Source organism: Stenella coeruleoalba, assembly GCF_951394435.1.
Source record: "Stenella coeruleoalba genome assembly, chromosome: 2".
Lineage (NCBI taxonomy): Eukaryota > Metazoa > Chordata > Mammalia > Artiodactyla > Delphinidae > Stenella > Stenella coeruleoalba.
Window position 1 is genome coordinate 172,531,734 of NC_137147.1, and position 17,633 is coordinate 172,549,366.

The 17,633-nt window shown below is 38.6% G+C and overlaps 1 protein-coding gene across 3 annotated transcripts in view; it reads left to right on the forward strand.

Moving 5' to 3' along the window:
- The window catches only part of MYO3A (myosin IIIA), a 176,919-nt gene that overhangs the window by 114,677 nt on the left and 44,609 nt on the right, over nt 1–17,633 (forward strand). For 2 of the 3 annotated variants that reach the window (XM_079915200.1, XM_079915197.1), the window contains exons 21-23: nt 8,517–8,670; nt 10,033–10,121; nt 12,115–12,244. In XM_079915200.1, the coding sequence (XP_079771326.1) occupies nt 8,517–8,670; nt 10,033–10,121; nt 12,115–12,244 (373 nt within the window). Of the gene's footprint in view, nt 1–8,516; nt 8,671–10,032; nt 10,122–12,114; nt 12,926–13,452; nt 14,005–17,633 lie in introns of those variants that run through there. The other variant, XR_013827377.1, reaches the window with a different exon arrangement.

Sequence of the window (17,633 nt, forward strand, 5' to 3'; positions counted from 1 at the left end):
GCATGATCTAGTTCCCTGACCAGGGATCGAACGCGGGCCCCCTGCGTTGGGAGTGCGGAGTCTTTTCCACTGGGCGACCAGGGAAGTCCCTGGGAACCTCATTTTTTTTTTTTTTTTTTTTGCGGTACGCGGGCCTCTCACTGTTGTGGCCTCTCCCGTTGTGGAGCACAGGCTCCAGACGCGCAGGCTCAGCGGCCATGGCTCACGGGCCCAGCCGCTCCGCGGCATGTGGGATCTTCCCAGACCAGAGCACGAACCCGTGTCCCCTGCATCGGCAGGCGGACTCTCAACCACTGCGCCACCAGGGAAGCCCGGGAACCTCATTTTTAACTCACTGACAGCTATGCCTCTTTTCTTCTCAAAACCTACATTTCTATGGACATAAATTATATTCCTCGTAATCTCAACCCACAACCAAGAGCATCCAGAACTTGTATCTTTTTTCTCCTTACTATCTAGATATTTAGAATGTCTAAGACAGTAGGTCTAGAGTAGTATTGTTTTTCTAATGTGTATAATATATAGCTTCTGAAAATTGTCTGGTTTGATATTTCATTTGAAGCTAATATTTGAATATAACATTGGAAGCTTCCATACTTTTACAGCACTAGAAGAACCATTTGACTTTAATAAAATTTAAAGGAACAATTTATGTCTGAAAACAGTAGTTTGAAAGTTAGATAATAATCTAGGTCCCCTCCCCTGCAAATAGGTGATGAGGAATATGGTTGTAATCTTTTAAAATTCAAGACTCAATCAAGCTCTGCTAAATAAGTTGCAACTGAAAAGTGTATACTTTTCTGTCAACTTTATTAATTCCACAAATAGAGTATTCATATTTCAGCCTTCCCTATTTGATGTGTAGAGCATTATTTTATGCACATTGTTTACTTCCATATTTTTCAAAAAGCTTTTAATTAGCAGTTCAAAGAGCAGCAAACAAGCCATCGCATTTCTAATAAGGGAGGCATCTTTTCCAAATAGCCCTCACACTGAATCTCCATGGTAATTTGTAGCCAAGACTTTGCTTTTGTTGGGTTTGTTTTTGCTTATTTTCTGGTTTTCTTCCATATGAAAGGGAGCTCAATGAACACTAACGATGGATTAGTCCCCCGTGGGCATGAGTTTGAATTGGAATAAATGCCATTGTTCTTTAGGCCCAGAACTCACGTATGATACTACAAAGCATTGCTCTAGAATCCTGAAAATTCACTCTACTTCCTCATATGCCCATCTATACCTAGGATAAGCGTTCTGATCCATTAGTGCAGCACATTTTTCTGACTGTTAACTGAGCTAAAGTTTTTTGGGGTTTTTTTTTTTTTTTTTTTTTTGGCTGTATTGGGTCTTCATTGCTGCGCGAGGGCATTTTTCTAGTTGCGGCGTGCAGGCTTTTCATTGTGGTGTCTTCTCTTGTTGCAGAGCACCAGCTCTAGGCGCACAGGCTTCAGTAGTTGTGGCACACAGGCTCAGTAGTTGTAGCTTGCGGGCTCTAGAGCACAGGCTCAGTAGTTGTGGTGCACGGGCTTAGTTGCTCCGCAGCATGTGGGATCTTCCTAGACCAGGGCTTGAACCCGTGTCCCCTGCATTGGCAGGCGGATTCTTAACCACTGCACCACCAGGGAAGTCCCTAAAGTGTGTTTTTAAAATGAGCTATTAATATTTGTTTTGCTAAAATATAGGCATACATGTATATACATATATAATTTATGTATGCACTCATGGGTTTAAAATTAAAAGTCAGAAGTCATCTTATAAGCAGGAAGCTATTTACAGCACGAAATGGAAACAATAACTGCAATTATGGCTCTGGCTTCTCACAGAAACTGATGTGTATGAATTTTATCTCCAGCTGTTCATATCCTAAAGTTTAAAGCTTTTGAGGATTTGAATGTGGGCTCCAACACATAATTTGTGGCAATTACAAAGAACAAAGATTCGTTCAATTACATAGTATCTATCCTTGCAACGTTTTTTATCATCATAAAGTAAAAAGAATCAGTCATCTGGTAAAAAAATATGTGGGTAATTCGAAACAAACCCCTTATAAATGTCTTCAAATTGTTTTGCTTGCAAAGTGTGAATTTTTATCTTATATCCAGCTCTCTTCCCTATTGCACACGCCATATGTGTGTGATGGTGGTGGCATTTGTCTTATGTGAGCTCTCCAAGGGATAAAGGCAATTTTACAGGCATTTTCCTTAAGCATTAAGACAGCTGTACATTTAAGAAACCCTTGGTATGCAATAAATCTTCCTTTATAAATGCTTGGCCAAGTTTTAGGCTACTGTTTGAGATCACACACAAATGTTCCTTAAACTTCTCACCTACTAAGTGAGCATGAAAGCTGGTACCCAAATGAGTAGATACACGTGGCACATCCCTGCAGCATCTCCTGGCTGTGAGCGGGCCACACTCCCTCTCTGGCTCCCGCAGGCAGCCTCCTGGGCTCCTGGGTCCTCCCCGTCCCTCCCTCAACACCCATGCTGCACTCAGTCTGCTTCTTTTCTATCAGTGAAGTTGGCCAACACCCTGAATGTGATATGAGGATTTGTGGTACTTATTTTGACAATTTGATAATATTTTTAAAAATCTTTTAATTATGATTAAAAATAATTTTGAGTGAAATATACAGTGAGGAGCATCGATCCGTATACAGTTACTATAGGAGCATCAATCCGTATACGGTTACTATAGGAGCATCAATCCGTATACGGTTACTATAGGAGCATCAATCCGTATACGGTTACTTATAGGAGCATCAATTGTATACGGTTACTATAGGAGCATCGATCCGTATACGGTTACTGTAGGAGCATCAATCGTATACAGTTACTAGAGGAGCATCAATCCGTATACGGTTACTATAGGAGCATCAATCCGTATACGGTTACTTATAGGAGCATCAATTGTATACGGTTAACTATAGGAGCATCGATCCGTATACGGTTACTGTAGGAGCATCGATCGTATACAGTTACTAGAGGAGCATCGATCCGTATACGGTTACTATAGGAGCATCGATCCGTATACGGTTACTGTAGGAGCATCGATCGTATACAGTTACTATAGGAGCATCGATCCGTATACGGTTACTATAGGAGCATCAATCTGTATACAGTTACTATAGTTTTCTACATGTAAGATTAGAACATAGCATTGACAAACTGAAATAAAATTTTTTGGTAAAGACATAGACATGACAGTAAAGCAAAAATAGTTTAAGGTGAAAGAGATCCCGGCGTATAGAAAACTACATGTCATCTGAATTCCTAACCGAAATTCCTCCTTATCCTAAACCAATACCTGTCAATAGAATATAAATTTGTAAAATCCTTCATGGCTTTTAAAGACTTTTCAAGGTTAGGTACCACATACAAAAAGTGACTAGATGAAACTTTTCATCTCAAAATGTATATATCTCTTTTTCTGAAAAAGGAAGCTCTTCTAGAGAGCATCATTTAAATCTCCTTTCTCCAAAGTTCTTAAATATATGTAAAATATAACATGTATATTTTATTAGGAATTATGCAAAATACTTTCTCATTAGTTTACTTGTCAAATTCTGAATTAGTGACCTGTGTCATTTCAAATGAATGATGATCAACATTCTCTTTGGCTTGCTATTAACGTAAAAATGAACGAGACCATTGATATCAGCTTTGAATAGAAAATACCAAAAGAAATAGATTTCCAATCATAAATTTTACTTAACTTCAAGAGTTTAGATTTTTACAGCATGCATATTTACCACTGTGCTTTCTTCATTTTTAGTTTTTTTTTTAATACTTAGCTACTTCAGTAAAATGTTATTACTAAAAATAATATGTATATATAGAAAGAGAGCAAATGATAAAGCAAATGCAGTAAAATGCTAGGGATCAGGGAACTTGGGTAAAGGGTACATGGGAATTCTTTGTACTGTTCTTGCCCCTTTTCTGTTAGTTTGAAATTATTCCAAGATAAAGAGTGGCAAAATTTCTTTTTTCACTATAATAAACATACTCAGTGCACCTCGAGTACTGATAACACCCTAAATCCTAGATTTTCAACCTATAAAGCCTTTCTCTTAGAGTGAGTAACTTCTCAATGGTTTCTTTCCACGCGGGCAATATTTTCATGAGTGTGTACACTCATATGAGAAGTTGGTGAGTAGGAATTCTTTTACTAAAAGACAGGCTTCAGGGAATAAATGTGTATGTGGCTTCTTCCCCCTTGTAAATGTTCTGTCAACAGAACGTTTATTCATTTATTCATTAAGTTTTACAACACAGTCAGGCAGTTTTGGCATTCTGAAATGTTAGAACCAGAAGAAACCTAAATAGATCATTTATATTTCATAGATACAAATGACTCCCTGTGACTTGCCCAACGTTCCAGGCTGGTTAGACAAAGCCAGGGCCGGAATCTGGGTCTTCTGATACCCATCCAGGATATTCTCACGAACAAACAAATAAGCGAAGTTCAGAAGAAACAAGGAACTTACAAAGTATTCTCTTGTACAGAAGAAAACATGCTCCATCTAGTTGAAGAAAGAAAGAAGGAAGAAGGGAGAAGGGAAGGAGGGGAGGAAAAAGAGAGAGAGACAGTATTTTCACATGAAAGGCCAAGGAGAATCAACGTAAGTCTGGAAGGAAGGAGACTGGAGAGAACAGTAACACTGAGGCAGGTGGCAGTGGTGACAGAGACTGTGACAGCCGGAGAGCTTAGAGACCACCTAACAGGAAGGATATAGACCTAGGAGATGGAACAACTGAAAAAGAGAATATAGCAAAAGCAAAGAAATCCTAGGATGTAACTTAAAGGTTGGAATGGAAAGGCAGAGAGCATTCTTGCTATGCTCTAAAGGGCAGGAACTCTACCTTTTTCATCTTTATTTCTACCTTCCCCAGTCCCACCTGCCCCTAAATATACACATGGCAGGTGCTCCACAAATGTTCAAGGAATTTCACTATGTAGCATTGTCTGCAACGATCTACACAGAGACGGTGCCACAAACCTAGGCGAACTGCAAATACCATCTGATATAAATCCCATTCATTCTTCTCCCATGACTTGAAGCAGAGAATCATTAAAAAGTGGACTAAACTTATAAAAATAAGAGATAGTGATTTATGACTTGAAACAGCAAACACAGGAGAATAAATATTGAGGATCCTCTAAACCAACTGTTAAAATACTTCCAGATTCTAAAATACCTAAAACTGGAGCAGTGTCAGGTAATGGACTTACCTACATGAGAAGGATATGACTTCATTTCCCAGGTGCAAGTTCAGTGTAAGACTTCAGTGTGCCCTGTTTCTGCATATACCCATCTTGCATGAAAGAAAATACCATGTAAGCCAAACTCCTTGATTGAAACCTTGATTTCGGGAAGCTCTTTTTGAAACTTCAGACTTAGCCCAAACTACCGGATGGTAGTAAAAACGTATTCTCCAACAGTAAAATGATAACGTGGTGCTTTGGGGGGATGGGTAAGACCTGTTTATCCTTTACATGATGATGCAGTCTGCTAGGCTGCCTATATACTGTGTATACTTGAAAGTTCCTAAGAGAATAGATCTTAAATGTTCTCACCAAAAAAAAAAAAAAAGTAATTATGTGATGGGATGGAGTTGTTAGCTAACTCTGTGGTGGTCATCATTTTTCAGTATATAAGTGTATCAAATCAAGACATTGTACACCTAAAACTTACACAGTGTTCTGTGTCGATTCTATTTCAATAAAGCTGGGGGAGGAGAAAGAAGATAATTTCCCAGGAAAGTCACTCAGAGCTCCATTCATTCATGTGTAATTTATTTAACACACCCAAGTCTCCCTAGAGACAGAGGAAAAGGGTACAGAGGGGAATAAAAGTTCCTGTCCTCATGGAGTTTTCATTCTAATGAGAGAGAGGGAGGATAAGTGAAAATGCTAGAAATACTGTGAAATAATTTAAAGCATGATGGCTGGGACAGGGCAGGGATGGAGAGTGACCAGTGGAGGAATGGGTATTGCTGGCTCAGACCAGGAGGCGGGCTCTCCGAGGGGGTGAGACCTGAGTGATACGCGTGGAGCCTTTCCTGTGTTGGTGATCCTTGCTGAGCAGTCCACGCTTGCATTTTCACCTGCCTTAGGAGCATGTGGAAGCTTGCAGCCCTATCAGTTTATGGTGGCCACCCTCCCACGCTGCTGTGTGAGTCTGAGGACTCAAGGTAGTAATCTCAAATCCCTCCTGGCCCAAAGTATTTAAGCTTGTTGTTGAGGCCGTAGCTGCGGATGCATCTCCCATAGGCTTTCTTAACTGCTATGTCCTTCCACGCCTCACACTCAAAGTTCAATGCAGAACAAGGAGATCTTGTTTCAGGCATGAGGTTTTCTAACACCCACGGCTTCTCACTTCCTTTCTCCTTGATGTATGCTTAAAATGATCCCTTTTTCAAAAGGGAATTGGGGGCCTCTCCACAGAGTAGGGATTATATATGTTAAACAGCTCAGCTTTACTGTAGTTAACAGCTCTACTCATCTGCTTTAAATGTATTTGTTTAATGTACAGGACATAGAGGACTTTCTGAATAGTTACATGAGCTACATTTCTCCACATATACTTAAAAACAACTGAACATTTCGAAATCATTACGGCCATAAAAATACATAATATGTTGTTTCAGGCATGATAACTTTACTAAAAGTGAGTGCTTTGTGAATCCTGAGTGACAGCATTTTTTCTCCATTGGTTTGCCTGGAGATACTAACAAGTATCTTAAAGGTCTAAGCCCATTGTTTTCCAAGTTACTCTGCTCTGTATGACCTGCCACCGAAGCACTCAGCGGATTTTGACACAGGCAAATAGAAGTGACAAATGCATTGATTTAGACCATAACCTTGAACGCTTTCCACAGAAAATATACAAAACCTCTTTTGAACTTTGCAGTTGCCATTTAAGCTATAATATGCTGTCAGCATAATGTGTCTGACAGTCACGTAATTCTAGGTCTGTGTACATCTCCCAAGGTTACCTTCAAGTGAAAAAGCTGTGAAACTTCAAACATTGTTTCCATTTTTTGTACTGGGTAAACTGAATGTCTTTCAGGTGATCTAACTTTTAGACCAGTGGGTTCTGCCTCATTTTTACATATTAGATTTTGTTTTATTTAAAAATATACATTTACTTTTTTTCCTGGTGACACTCTTGACTGTGATTTCAATTTTATAAGGCCCCAAAAGCAGAGATTAAAACTTTGGCTTATGAAATGCCCCACCTGCCATTGGCTAAATTCATCCATGAAGATCCCAGAAATAAATTCTCTTTCTCTGAACTCCTGTAGTACATCGTACCTAGCATTTATCTATCCCGTGTTACCTTGCATTTTGGGTATTTATTTACAAAACTAATCACTCAAATTTTATCTTAAATTCACTGAGGACAGAGAGTTTGTCTTAAACATCCTTTTATCACCCATCACAGTGCCTTATTATAAGGTGTTCAATGAAAATATTTAATGAATTAAAGAATATATTAAAATGGTAATGAAAGTAGCCTGTAACTTTCGTTTGTGAATGGTGCAGGGCATTCTTCCCCAGTCAGCAATTATTTGATACACTTCCCCAGTAATAGTTGCTTTATCACCTGAGAAAGTGGGGGGAACCCGCCATGTAAGCATCACTACAAGTCCGAGTTCAGAGGTCGTCTATGTCCTGTCTTTTACACATTGCAGCACTGGGGGTGAGGGGGACCCAGTATGAAGGCAAAAGTCATAGAAGCAAAGCTACAGCACAATTCTTCTTGTCCTTTTTGTAAAATAGATCATCAGTATCTATGTTGTGCTGGTACCGACATCTTACGGTAATTATTGTTTTTATTTTATGCATTTTATGTCATACTCCACCACAAATGATTACTAGTGATTACCAGATATTATTACCTTGTTAGATGGAGATCGTTACTTCTGTTTAGTAGATGAAAAAACAGAAGTTTAAAGAGTAAGAAAATTCCAAAGGACTATATGGCTCGTCAGGTGGCAGAGCCCAGATGGGAACCTACGTGTTCTTGGTTCTCCAGCCATTGGTTGTTCCTGTGACCCACAGCCGTTCACCCCAAACAATGTAAATGTCATCATGACTGAAAAACTATGTTCTTGAGAGATCCAGCATTTCTGAATTTAGATAAAAGGCTTAAATTGGGGGAAGTGTAACCCTAAGATATACCTAATTAATATTCTATCAATTCTGGAACATGATTTTATTACTGCTCATTAACAACATAGTCTCCTGCATCTGGAAAACTTGAGATGCCTGTAATTCTAGTATAGAAGCTAGAAACTTTTTGTTACTACCCTGAGTATCATCAGTGCTAAATTTAATGAACTGGCACTTCTGGGGAGAGAGAAATAAAATGATACCCTCAGTTTAAGGGCAAGGTCGTAGGGAGTAATTTTTTATCATGTGTGTAAAGTAGAATTTTAGGTAGTTGCTGCCAAGTTACATATTGTTCACAAAATTTTAAGTGTTTCTATACATCTCGTGTCCCGTTACAGAATGAATACATAAATGAAGATGTGGATGCTAGAGTTATTGAATACGAAGATAACCGGCCTCTCCTAGATATGTTCCTGCAGAAGCCAATGGGTTTACTGTCCCTCCTCGATGAAGAGTGTAGATTTCCCAAGGCCACCGACCAAACTCTTGTAGGTGAGTTTTAAATTCAGTATGTCTACATAGTTTTCATGTAATACGGTCATGTAGTTATGAATGACTTAAAAAAATGTTTTTAAATATCTAGTAGAGTATTGCTGTGACAAAGCCTGCGTATCTAACTTTGGGGAAGAGGCTTTGGATCTAATACCTAGACCAGTGAATGTTTATAATAGGGTGAAATATTTAGTGATGAATTAAACAAGTTTCAGTATTGGACTTCTCCTTATATTATGGTAGAGCCCCAATCATAGGATTTTATGTTAGAAATGACCTTAGTAATTATCCAGCCCAAAACTAGAAATTGGAGGACAGGGCAAAAGGACAGCTCCAGAATTGGAAATGAGATACCTAACAGGGAGGAAATAAATTCATCTGTGATGTTCTCGTCATTTATCTGACTCACTGATTGTCTATTCTCTCCTCTAGTTGGACGATACTAGATGGAAAAGAAAATAACCCCAACGTGGTGGGGAAATCATTTCATACTAGTCCCTTGATTTTGATGTTAAAATGTACCTTCTAGGACATGAAATAACAGAGAACTTGTGCTGGTAAAACTGTTGTAGACATGCCTGTATGATCCTATTGTGTTTCCTATGTAATCAGTAACAACCTATAGCGCTTCTTATAAAAAAGAGAACCAAAATACCAAATTTCTAGGCTCATGGCTTCACATCCAGCTGTGTTTCAAAGCTCTCTGGACAATCTCAAGTACTTAGTTTCGTCCCTCTGTACCAGTGGTTCTCAAAATGGGGTCCCCAGGCCAGGAACATCAGTATCCCCTGGGAACTTGCTAGAAATGTTAATTTTTGGATCCCACTCCAGACCTGTTGAGTCAGAAACTCTGGGGGTGGGACCCAGCAGTCTATTTTAACAAACCCTCCAGGTGATTCTGATGCTTGCTAAGGTTTGAGACCTGCTGGCCTAAATCCTATTGGAATGGTAAAATTCATGATCTCAAGTTTTGCCTTACCATTTATAATTATATTACAAATCTGCTTGTAATAACTATATAAAATTTTCTGTGTTTATTCACTGCACCTTTTCCATTTTATGGTGAAAGAGATGATTCTGTCAGTTGGTTTTTTGTTTTTTTTTTTTGCGGTACGTGGACCTCTCACTGTTGTGGCCTCTCCCGTTGCGGAGCACAGGCTCCGGATGCGCAGGCTCAGTGGCCATGGCTTACGGGCCCAGCCACTCCACAGCATGTGGGATCCTCCCAGACTGGGGCACGAACCTGTGTCCCCTGCATCGGCAGGCGGACTCTCAACCACTGCGCCACCAGGGAAACCCTCAATCGGTATTTTTTGAGACCCTCCTACATGCTTGATATTGGAGTTAAATTTTTTTCTACAGAAAAATTTGAAGGTAATCTGAAATCACAGTACTTCTGGAGGCCTAAAAGAATGGAAGTTAGTTTTGGAATTCACCATTATGCAGGAAAGGTAAGAACTCTGAAACATTATAACTGAGTTTCTCTTCAGTCTTTCATTGAATAATAAGGCCACGAAAATTATGGCCCAAAATATTTATAGATGGCTGTAATGATATAAAGAGTACATCTTTCTGATCCTGAGGTGTGGCTTGGCATGTGGTTGGCTGCCAATGGGTACCTATTTTTTTCTTCTTTTAATGATAGCTGAGAACCTTTTGTATAAACTGCCTTCTTCAGACTTGAGTTGCTTCTCTGTCCATGGCAGCCTTTGTCTTTCCTCCTTCCCAACAAGAGGAGGTACCAGGCTGGAGGTACGGCCAGATCCCTGAGCTGATTAATTAGAATTAACTGATGGACTGTCATGCAGTCAGAGGAAGCAGTGTTTATGCATTGGTGGATACACTTCCTACACCAGAGCATACCTCAGATATGCCATTCCTACATATGGAAAGAAACCCAGGAGACAGTTTCTGTCCCTTCTGTAGAGAATAACAGGTCTTTCCCTCACAATGATGTTATAAATATTGGAGGACTAAGAAGATATTCAAATCAAGAAGGAATTCATAGACATATACAAACAAAATAAAATACCACAGAACCCTGAGCGTTCTAGTCTAGTAGAACTTCTGTGTCAGTCAGTAGTCCAGACTTTAGTCATTGAAAACAAAATCTACCTTAAATATCACAGTTATAACCTTTCTCATGATTTTCAGCATGTGATTTTCCAAATAAGCCTACTTTAAAATATTCGTTAAGAATTTCCTATGATCATTTTATCCAGTTCTTTTAAGATTAATTTATTTATTGTTGGGTCTTTGTTGCTGCACGCTGGCTTTCTCTAGTTGTGGCGAGTGGCGACTACTCTTTGTTGTGATGCGCGGGCTTCTCACTGCGGTGGCTTCTCTTGTTGTGGAGCACAGGCTCTAGGCACATGGGCTTCAGTAGTTGTGGCACGCGGGCTCGGTAGTTGTGGCGCATGGGCTTAGTTGCTCCGCGGCATGTGGGATCTTCCCGGACCAGGTCTCGAACCCGTGTCCCCTGCATTGGCAGGCGGATTCTCAACCACTGCACCACTAGGGAAACCCTATCCAGTTATTTTTAACAACTGTATTAGTCTTTTGGGCTGCCATAACAAAAATACCACAGGCTGAGTGTCTTAAACAATGGAAATTTATTTCCTCACAGTTCTGGAGGCTAGAAGGCCAAGATCAAGGTGCCAGCACATCTGGTGAGGTCTATTTCCTGGCTTGCAGATAGCTGCCTCCTCCCAGTGCCTTCATATGGCCTTTTCTCTGTGTACGTATGAGGGGGAGAAAGAGATCTCTGGTGTATCTTCCTCTTCTTATAAGAACACTAGTCCTGTGGGATTAGAACCTCACTCTTACAGTAAACTTCATTTAACCTTCATTACCTCCTTAAAGACCTTGTTTCCAAAATACAGTCACATTGGGGATTAGATTTTCAACATATTAATTTTGGAGGGACACAATTCAGTCCATAACCACAGCCACATTGGACCATCCTACAAAAATCTTTGGGTTGCATTGATCTTTAAAAATCTTAAAATTATTTAGAAGTGCCAGAAACACACACACCCACAGTGTATTTAGACCACACTGCTCCTGAGTTTACTGCAGGTGAACCAATTATCACAGAAATGAGAACACCTTGGGGGCCCCAACCCTCCAAACAGAGAAGGGAGACCCACGACATTGCCAACATGATATAATAAATGGGAGGAATCAAACCTCTTTGATTATTTCAACCCAAATACAATCATTATGACACAAATTTTTCTCTGAAAAGATATAATGTAAGCCTGGAGAGGTTCACTTTTCCAACCAAGCTGTAAGGGACTACCTTTGTAAATCCTCGTGTACCTGTCACTTAGCGCTAAGTAAAGCTCTCAATAAATACCTATTGGTGATGATAATGATGCTGCTGATGAGGATGAGGGTGATGACATTGACTGTGACAATGATGATAACATGCTTTATCAACAGGTCATCTATAACGCAAGTGGGTTCTTAGCTAAAAACAGAGACACCCTTCCAACTGATATTGTGCTCCTTTTGAGGTCGTCGGAAAACAGCGTAATTCGACAGCTAGTCAGCCACCCTCTAACAAAAACAGGTAAGCCGAGGCAGTTTCCTTCCATTTTTTTTGGTGCATGAGTTGGTTTTATTTTTACAAAGAAGCTAGGTTTCCATTAAAGAAAAGTTTTGAATTACTCACCAGAAAATACGGTGGTGTCCTAGCTGCTCACTAAAAGAGTACCGTCACCTTCAGAGAGTTCAGAATTACCTGCTGTGTCAGGAGTGGGCAACATTGGATGAGCCTTTGAGATTCCACAGGTTTAGTGAGTTCTGCCTAATTGATTAAAAAGTTGTGTGCCTTTTTCCAACCAACCATATAATCCTTGCACTTGCTCTTAAGTAGAAAAAAAAAATGTAGTTTGGTCTTTTTCTTTATTGGAGTTCAGAATTGTTCTCTGCACTTCATTTTTTATAGTTTGTTGAGGTATAACTGACACACAATAAAGAGCATATATTTAGACAGTAACATATGATGAGTTCTTGACGTACATAGATGAATTTTCTGCATCTATTGAAATTATCATTTGTTTTTGCTTTGTTTTTGCTTTATATCTATAAATATGGTGAGTTACATGGATTGATTTCTGAACGTTTTACCGACTTTTAATCCTGAGAAAGTCTTTTTTAAAAATGTTTATTGAAATATAGTTTTTTTATATTGGAGTATAGTTGATTAACAATGTTGTGTTGGTTTCAGGTATACAGCAGAGTGATTCAGGTATACATATACATGTATCTATTCTTTTTCTAGTTCTTTTCCCATTTAGGTTGTTATAGTATATTGAGCAGAGTTCCCTGTGCTATACAGTAGGTCCTTGTTGGTTATCTATTTTAAATATAGCAGTTTGTATATGTCAATCTGAAATAGCTTTAGAGTAGGTTGTATCTTTTAGGAAAATTTTCTGTTTAATCTGTGCTGTCAAATTTATTGACATAAATTTGATAATATCTATTTAATCTATGCTGTCAAATTTATTGACATAAATTTGATAATAACCCCTATTATCCTTTGAATGTCTGTAGATCTTGAGGTTATATCAGCTCTCTTATTCCTGATATAGATAATGTATGTTCGCTCTCATTTTATTCTTGATAGATTTCTAGACGTTTATCAATTTTATTGATATTCTCAAAGAACCAACTTTTAGTTTCATTGATTTTGTCTATTGAATTTTTAGTTTTAATTTTGTTGATTTTTTTTTTTTTTTTGCTTTTGTCTTTATTGTTTTCTTCTGTTTCTTTCAGGGTTTATTTTGCCTTCTGATTTCTGAGATGAAAACTTAAGTCATTGATTTAAGAAAATTTCTTCTTTTCTAATATAGGCATTTATAGGGGTTATTTATAAGTATTACATTTAATTTCTAAATATATTGGGATTTCCAGGTATATTTTTGTTATGTACTACTAATTTAATTTTGTATTGCTCAGAAAGCATACTTTGTATGATTTAATTCATTTAAATTTATTGAGACATGTTTTATGACCCAGAATATGCTCTATCTTGTTTTATGTTTCATTTGCACTTGAAAATAATGTGTATTCTGCTGTTGGTGGGTGGAGTATTCCATAAGTGGCAATTAGGTCAACTTGGTTGATAATATTGGTCAGATCTTCTGTATACTTACAAGTTTTCTCTCTCCTGGTTCTCTCAGTTACTGAGAAAGTGGTTTTGAAATATCTGACTATAATTGTCAACTTATCTATTTTTTCTTTCATTTCTATCAGTTTTTGCTTTATGTACTTTAAGGTCTGTTATTGGATGCATAGCATCTAGAATTGTTATATCTTCCTGATGAGTAGTCCCCTTTATTATTACTAAATAACTCTTTTATGTCTGGTAATATTCTTTGTTCTGAAATCTACTTTGCCTGATATTAATAGGAAGACTCCAACTTTCTTATGATTAGTAGTTAAATGGTGTATCTTTTTATGCTTTTAACTTCAACTTATTTTTGAGTTTATATTTAAAGTGGGTTTTTTGTAGACAGCATATAATTGGGCCTTGCTTTTTTAAATCCAACCTGATAATCTCTGCCTTTTAATTGAGGTGATCAAACAATTTACATTTAATGTGATTAGCGATATGGTTGGGCTTGACACTATCTTGCTGTTTGTTTCCTATTGGTTACATCTCTTCTCTCCAGGCTTCATTGGGTTCCTCTCCCTACATTGCAACATAAACCCTCTGGACAGAAAGCTGGAGTAATCATAGGGCTCACCTCATTTGTTTCCTCTCTCTCAGGGATCAGTGTCCTATATTGATGCAAAAATTGTTGCTTCATGCAAAAATTGTTGCTCCTAAACAAATACTACGTGATTCCACTTATATGAGGTACTGAGAGTAGTCAGAATCATAGAGACAGAAAGTAGAATGTTGGTTGTCAAGAGCTGGGATGGGGGGCATGGGGAGTTAGTATTTAACGGGTATAGAATTTCAGTTTTACAAGATGAAAAGGGTTATGAAGATTGATGGTGGTGATGGTTGCACAACATTATGAATGTATTTAATACCACTGAATTGTACACTTAAAAAGGTTCAGATGCTAAATTTTATGTTATGTCTATTTTACCACAGTAAAAAAATTGGAAAGAAAAAAAAAAACTGTTCCATAGACTTCGTATGTCTTTTTAGTTGTTTTAGGTGAGAAGGTAATCCAGTTTGTGTTACTTTATCTTGTTCATAAAAAAAGTCTTCAGTTTTGACTGTAACAATTGTCTACCGTAAATCAACTATGCTCCCATAAAAATTTTAAAAAAAGAAAGCCTTTGAATGTTAGAAACAATATAAGTGTATTAAAGCTCCAACTTTGGAGCATTTAACACAAACAGATTGATGCGACTCTCCCTTGTCTCATATTAACTCTAAAAGATGATATATATTATAAATATTCTTAATAAAGTGAATTCACATAAAGATAGCCATCTCTTTTTGTATCTGCCAACAGCATCTACACATCTAATTTCATGTTTTCACCCTTATAAAATATGCAACCAGGTTCTCAATACTATGCCATGTCTCCTGACTTTCAGCAGAACAGTGTCTAGTTGGCCAGGGAGGAGAGCAGAACTCTATAGTCAAAGGTGTTTCAGTAACTCAACCTCAAAGCTATCAAAGGTGTTTGGGGTTTACATTCAGCTAGATGTGTACACATATAATAATAATAACAATGACAATAGATAACTTTATTTAGAAATTGCAATGTGCTAGTCACTGTACTAAGTACTTTCATTTACTTCTAAAAACAACACTCGGGATTCCCTCGTGGCGCAGTGGTTAAGAATCCGCCTGCCAGTGCAGGGGACACGGGTTCGAGCCCTAGTCCGGGAAGATCCCACATGCTGCGGAGCAACTAAGCCCGTGCAACACAGCTACTGAGCCCGCGTGCCACAACTACTGAAGCCCACACGCCTAGAGCTTGTGCTCCGCAACAAGAGAAGCCACCGCAATGAGAAGCCCACACACCGCAACGAAGAGTAGCCCCCGCTCACCGTAACTAGAGAAAGCCCGCGTGCAGCAACAAAGACCCAACGCAGCCAAAAATAAATAAATTTAAAACAACACTCTGAGGAGGAACTGCTTTTACAGATGACACACTGAGACTGGGGAACATTGAGCTCCTTTCTCAGCATTACCCCGCTGAGAAGTCTTAGAATTAGGCTTGAAAGCTCAGGTTCGTTGTTTCTACATTATGCTTCTGCAAGATTCTAAAATAACCATGGCCCTTGGCATGCAAATATGAAATATAGTTCGGCCAGCATTAGGGGGAAATACATCAGAATTGCTGGCAGCTCAAATCTCTAGTTTGTTTTATCACAGGTTCTTTCATCAGGTCAACTATAGATGCAAAGAGGATACATTTCTCTGAAATTAAGATCTACGCTAATTTTAGTTCTTGCTGGTATGCATAAATGAGTTTTTGAAAGGCTCTCGCTTTATCTTGTTGTTAAATAATTTTATGGTTAGTGTGTAAATTTTGTTAAAGGGAAATTAGTAATCTTTAAATTCCCTCTAGTTGTTTGATTTTCAGATAGACTTAAAATGTTACTTTATGTTTGCTTAATATTAAGTAATGATGTCTGTTAAGCAAAGGGTCTGTCCTAATTCATGTGCTTCTAGCACTTTGTATGTTCATCAGGCTTCCAAGAAATCTCCAAGTCTATGATCACTTTTTCTCCCAATTAAATTATTTTTTTAAAACTTTCCCTGATAATCCTAAAAAAAAAAAAGAAAGAAAGAAAGAAAAAGAACAGTAGGCATACTTCCTGAAGCTGCCCCTCTGACGGTCATCAGTTACTGTCTCTGTCCACTCAGCTCTGTTCAGCAAGAGTCACATTTCAAGAGGGAACCGTGCCGAATGCAGTTTCAGCCCCGCACAAAAGTCACCCCCCCTCCCCAGCACTTTTCCTGGGGTGATGAGGGAAAGGGGATGAGAGCAGAACAGGGCGCTGCCAGCCGCACCCCAGGCAGGGCTCCTTCCTGCACCCTCATCTCTGAGCCAGCCTTCTGCAGCCACAAAAAAAATGTGAGGAATTTGCCAAAATATGTAGCCTCATTGCCTGCAAGGATGAAAGAGAAACAATCTTCCTGAAGTGATACGGAATTCTGGAGATACTTGGAACATTCCTACTAGGATGATAAACTCTTGGCTCGTGGGTTAGTTGGTGTACTGTGCTTGGTGGGAGGTGGGCAACGAGTGAAAGAGAACTGACATTTCCAGGCACCACGGGCTAGACACACCGTCACCTGTCATCAGAATCCTGTGAGGTAGGCGTAATTATCCACATTTTATGGACTCACACTGTGACTCAGAGACTAAGTAGGTGATCCACAATTTAAACACTGCGGCTGGTGTGCAAACCCAGGTCTTCCTGGCTTCAGAGGACGTAATCTTTCTCACTACACTGTGATTTTCCACAGCCTTGGGTTGTGTACAATTATAGAGCCCTAGCACCAGGCATATATTTCTGAATGTTAGGTTGAAAACGTCCTTTGCCCTCAACCACACTTGATTTGCTTATAACCACTTCATGTGAATTAATGATCCATATGGTTTTTAAGGCCCATTGTAAAGCTTACATTTGCATTAAAGAAAGTCTCAGATGCTATTTAGCACACACACACAAAGAAGCAAATCACTCCCTTTATCCTAATCACCCCATATCTTGTAGCAATTAAACGGAAATCCAACACTTACCTCTCCTTTTTCTATTCCCTAAGCTGGAGTGTTTTTCTGAATTTAAAATTTGTTACACATTTTCAAGTAATATTATTTTATTTCTAAGTGTCTCAATAACTAGTTAACCAAGCACGTGAGTATGAATATTGCAGGGCCAGCAATGCTCATTTTAACATTGAAGTAAATGGAGGAAATCTTCTACCATTAAGGATTCTAAAAGGTGTATTAATTTTATCTACATTCCCATAG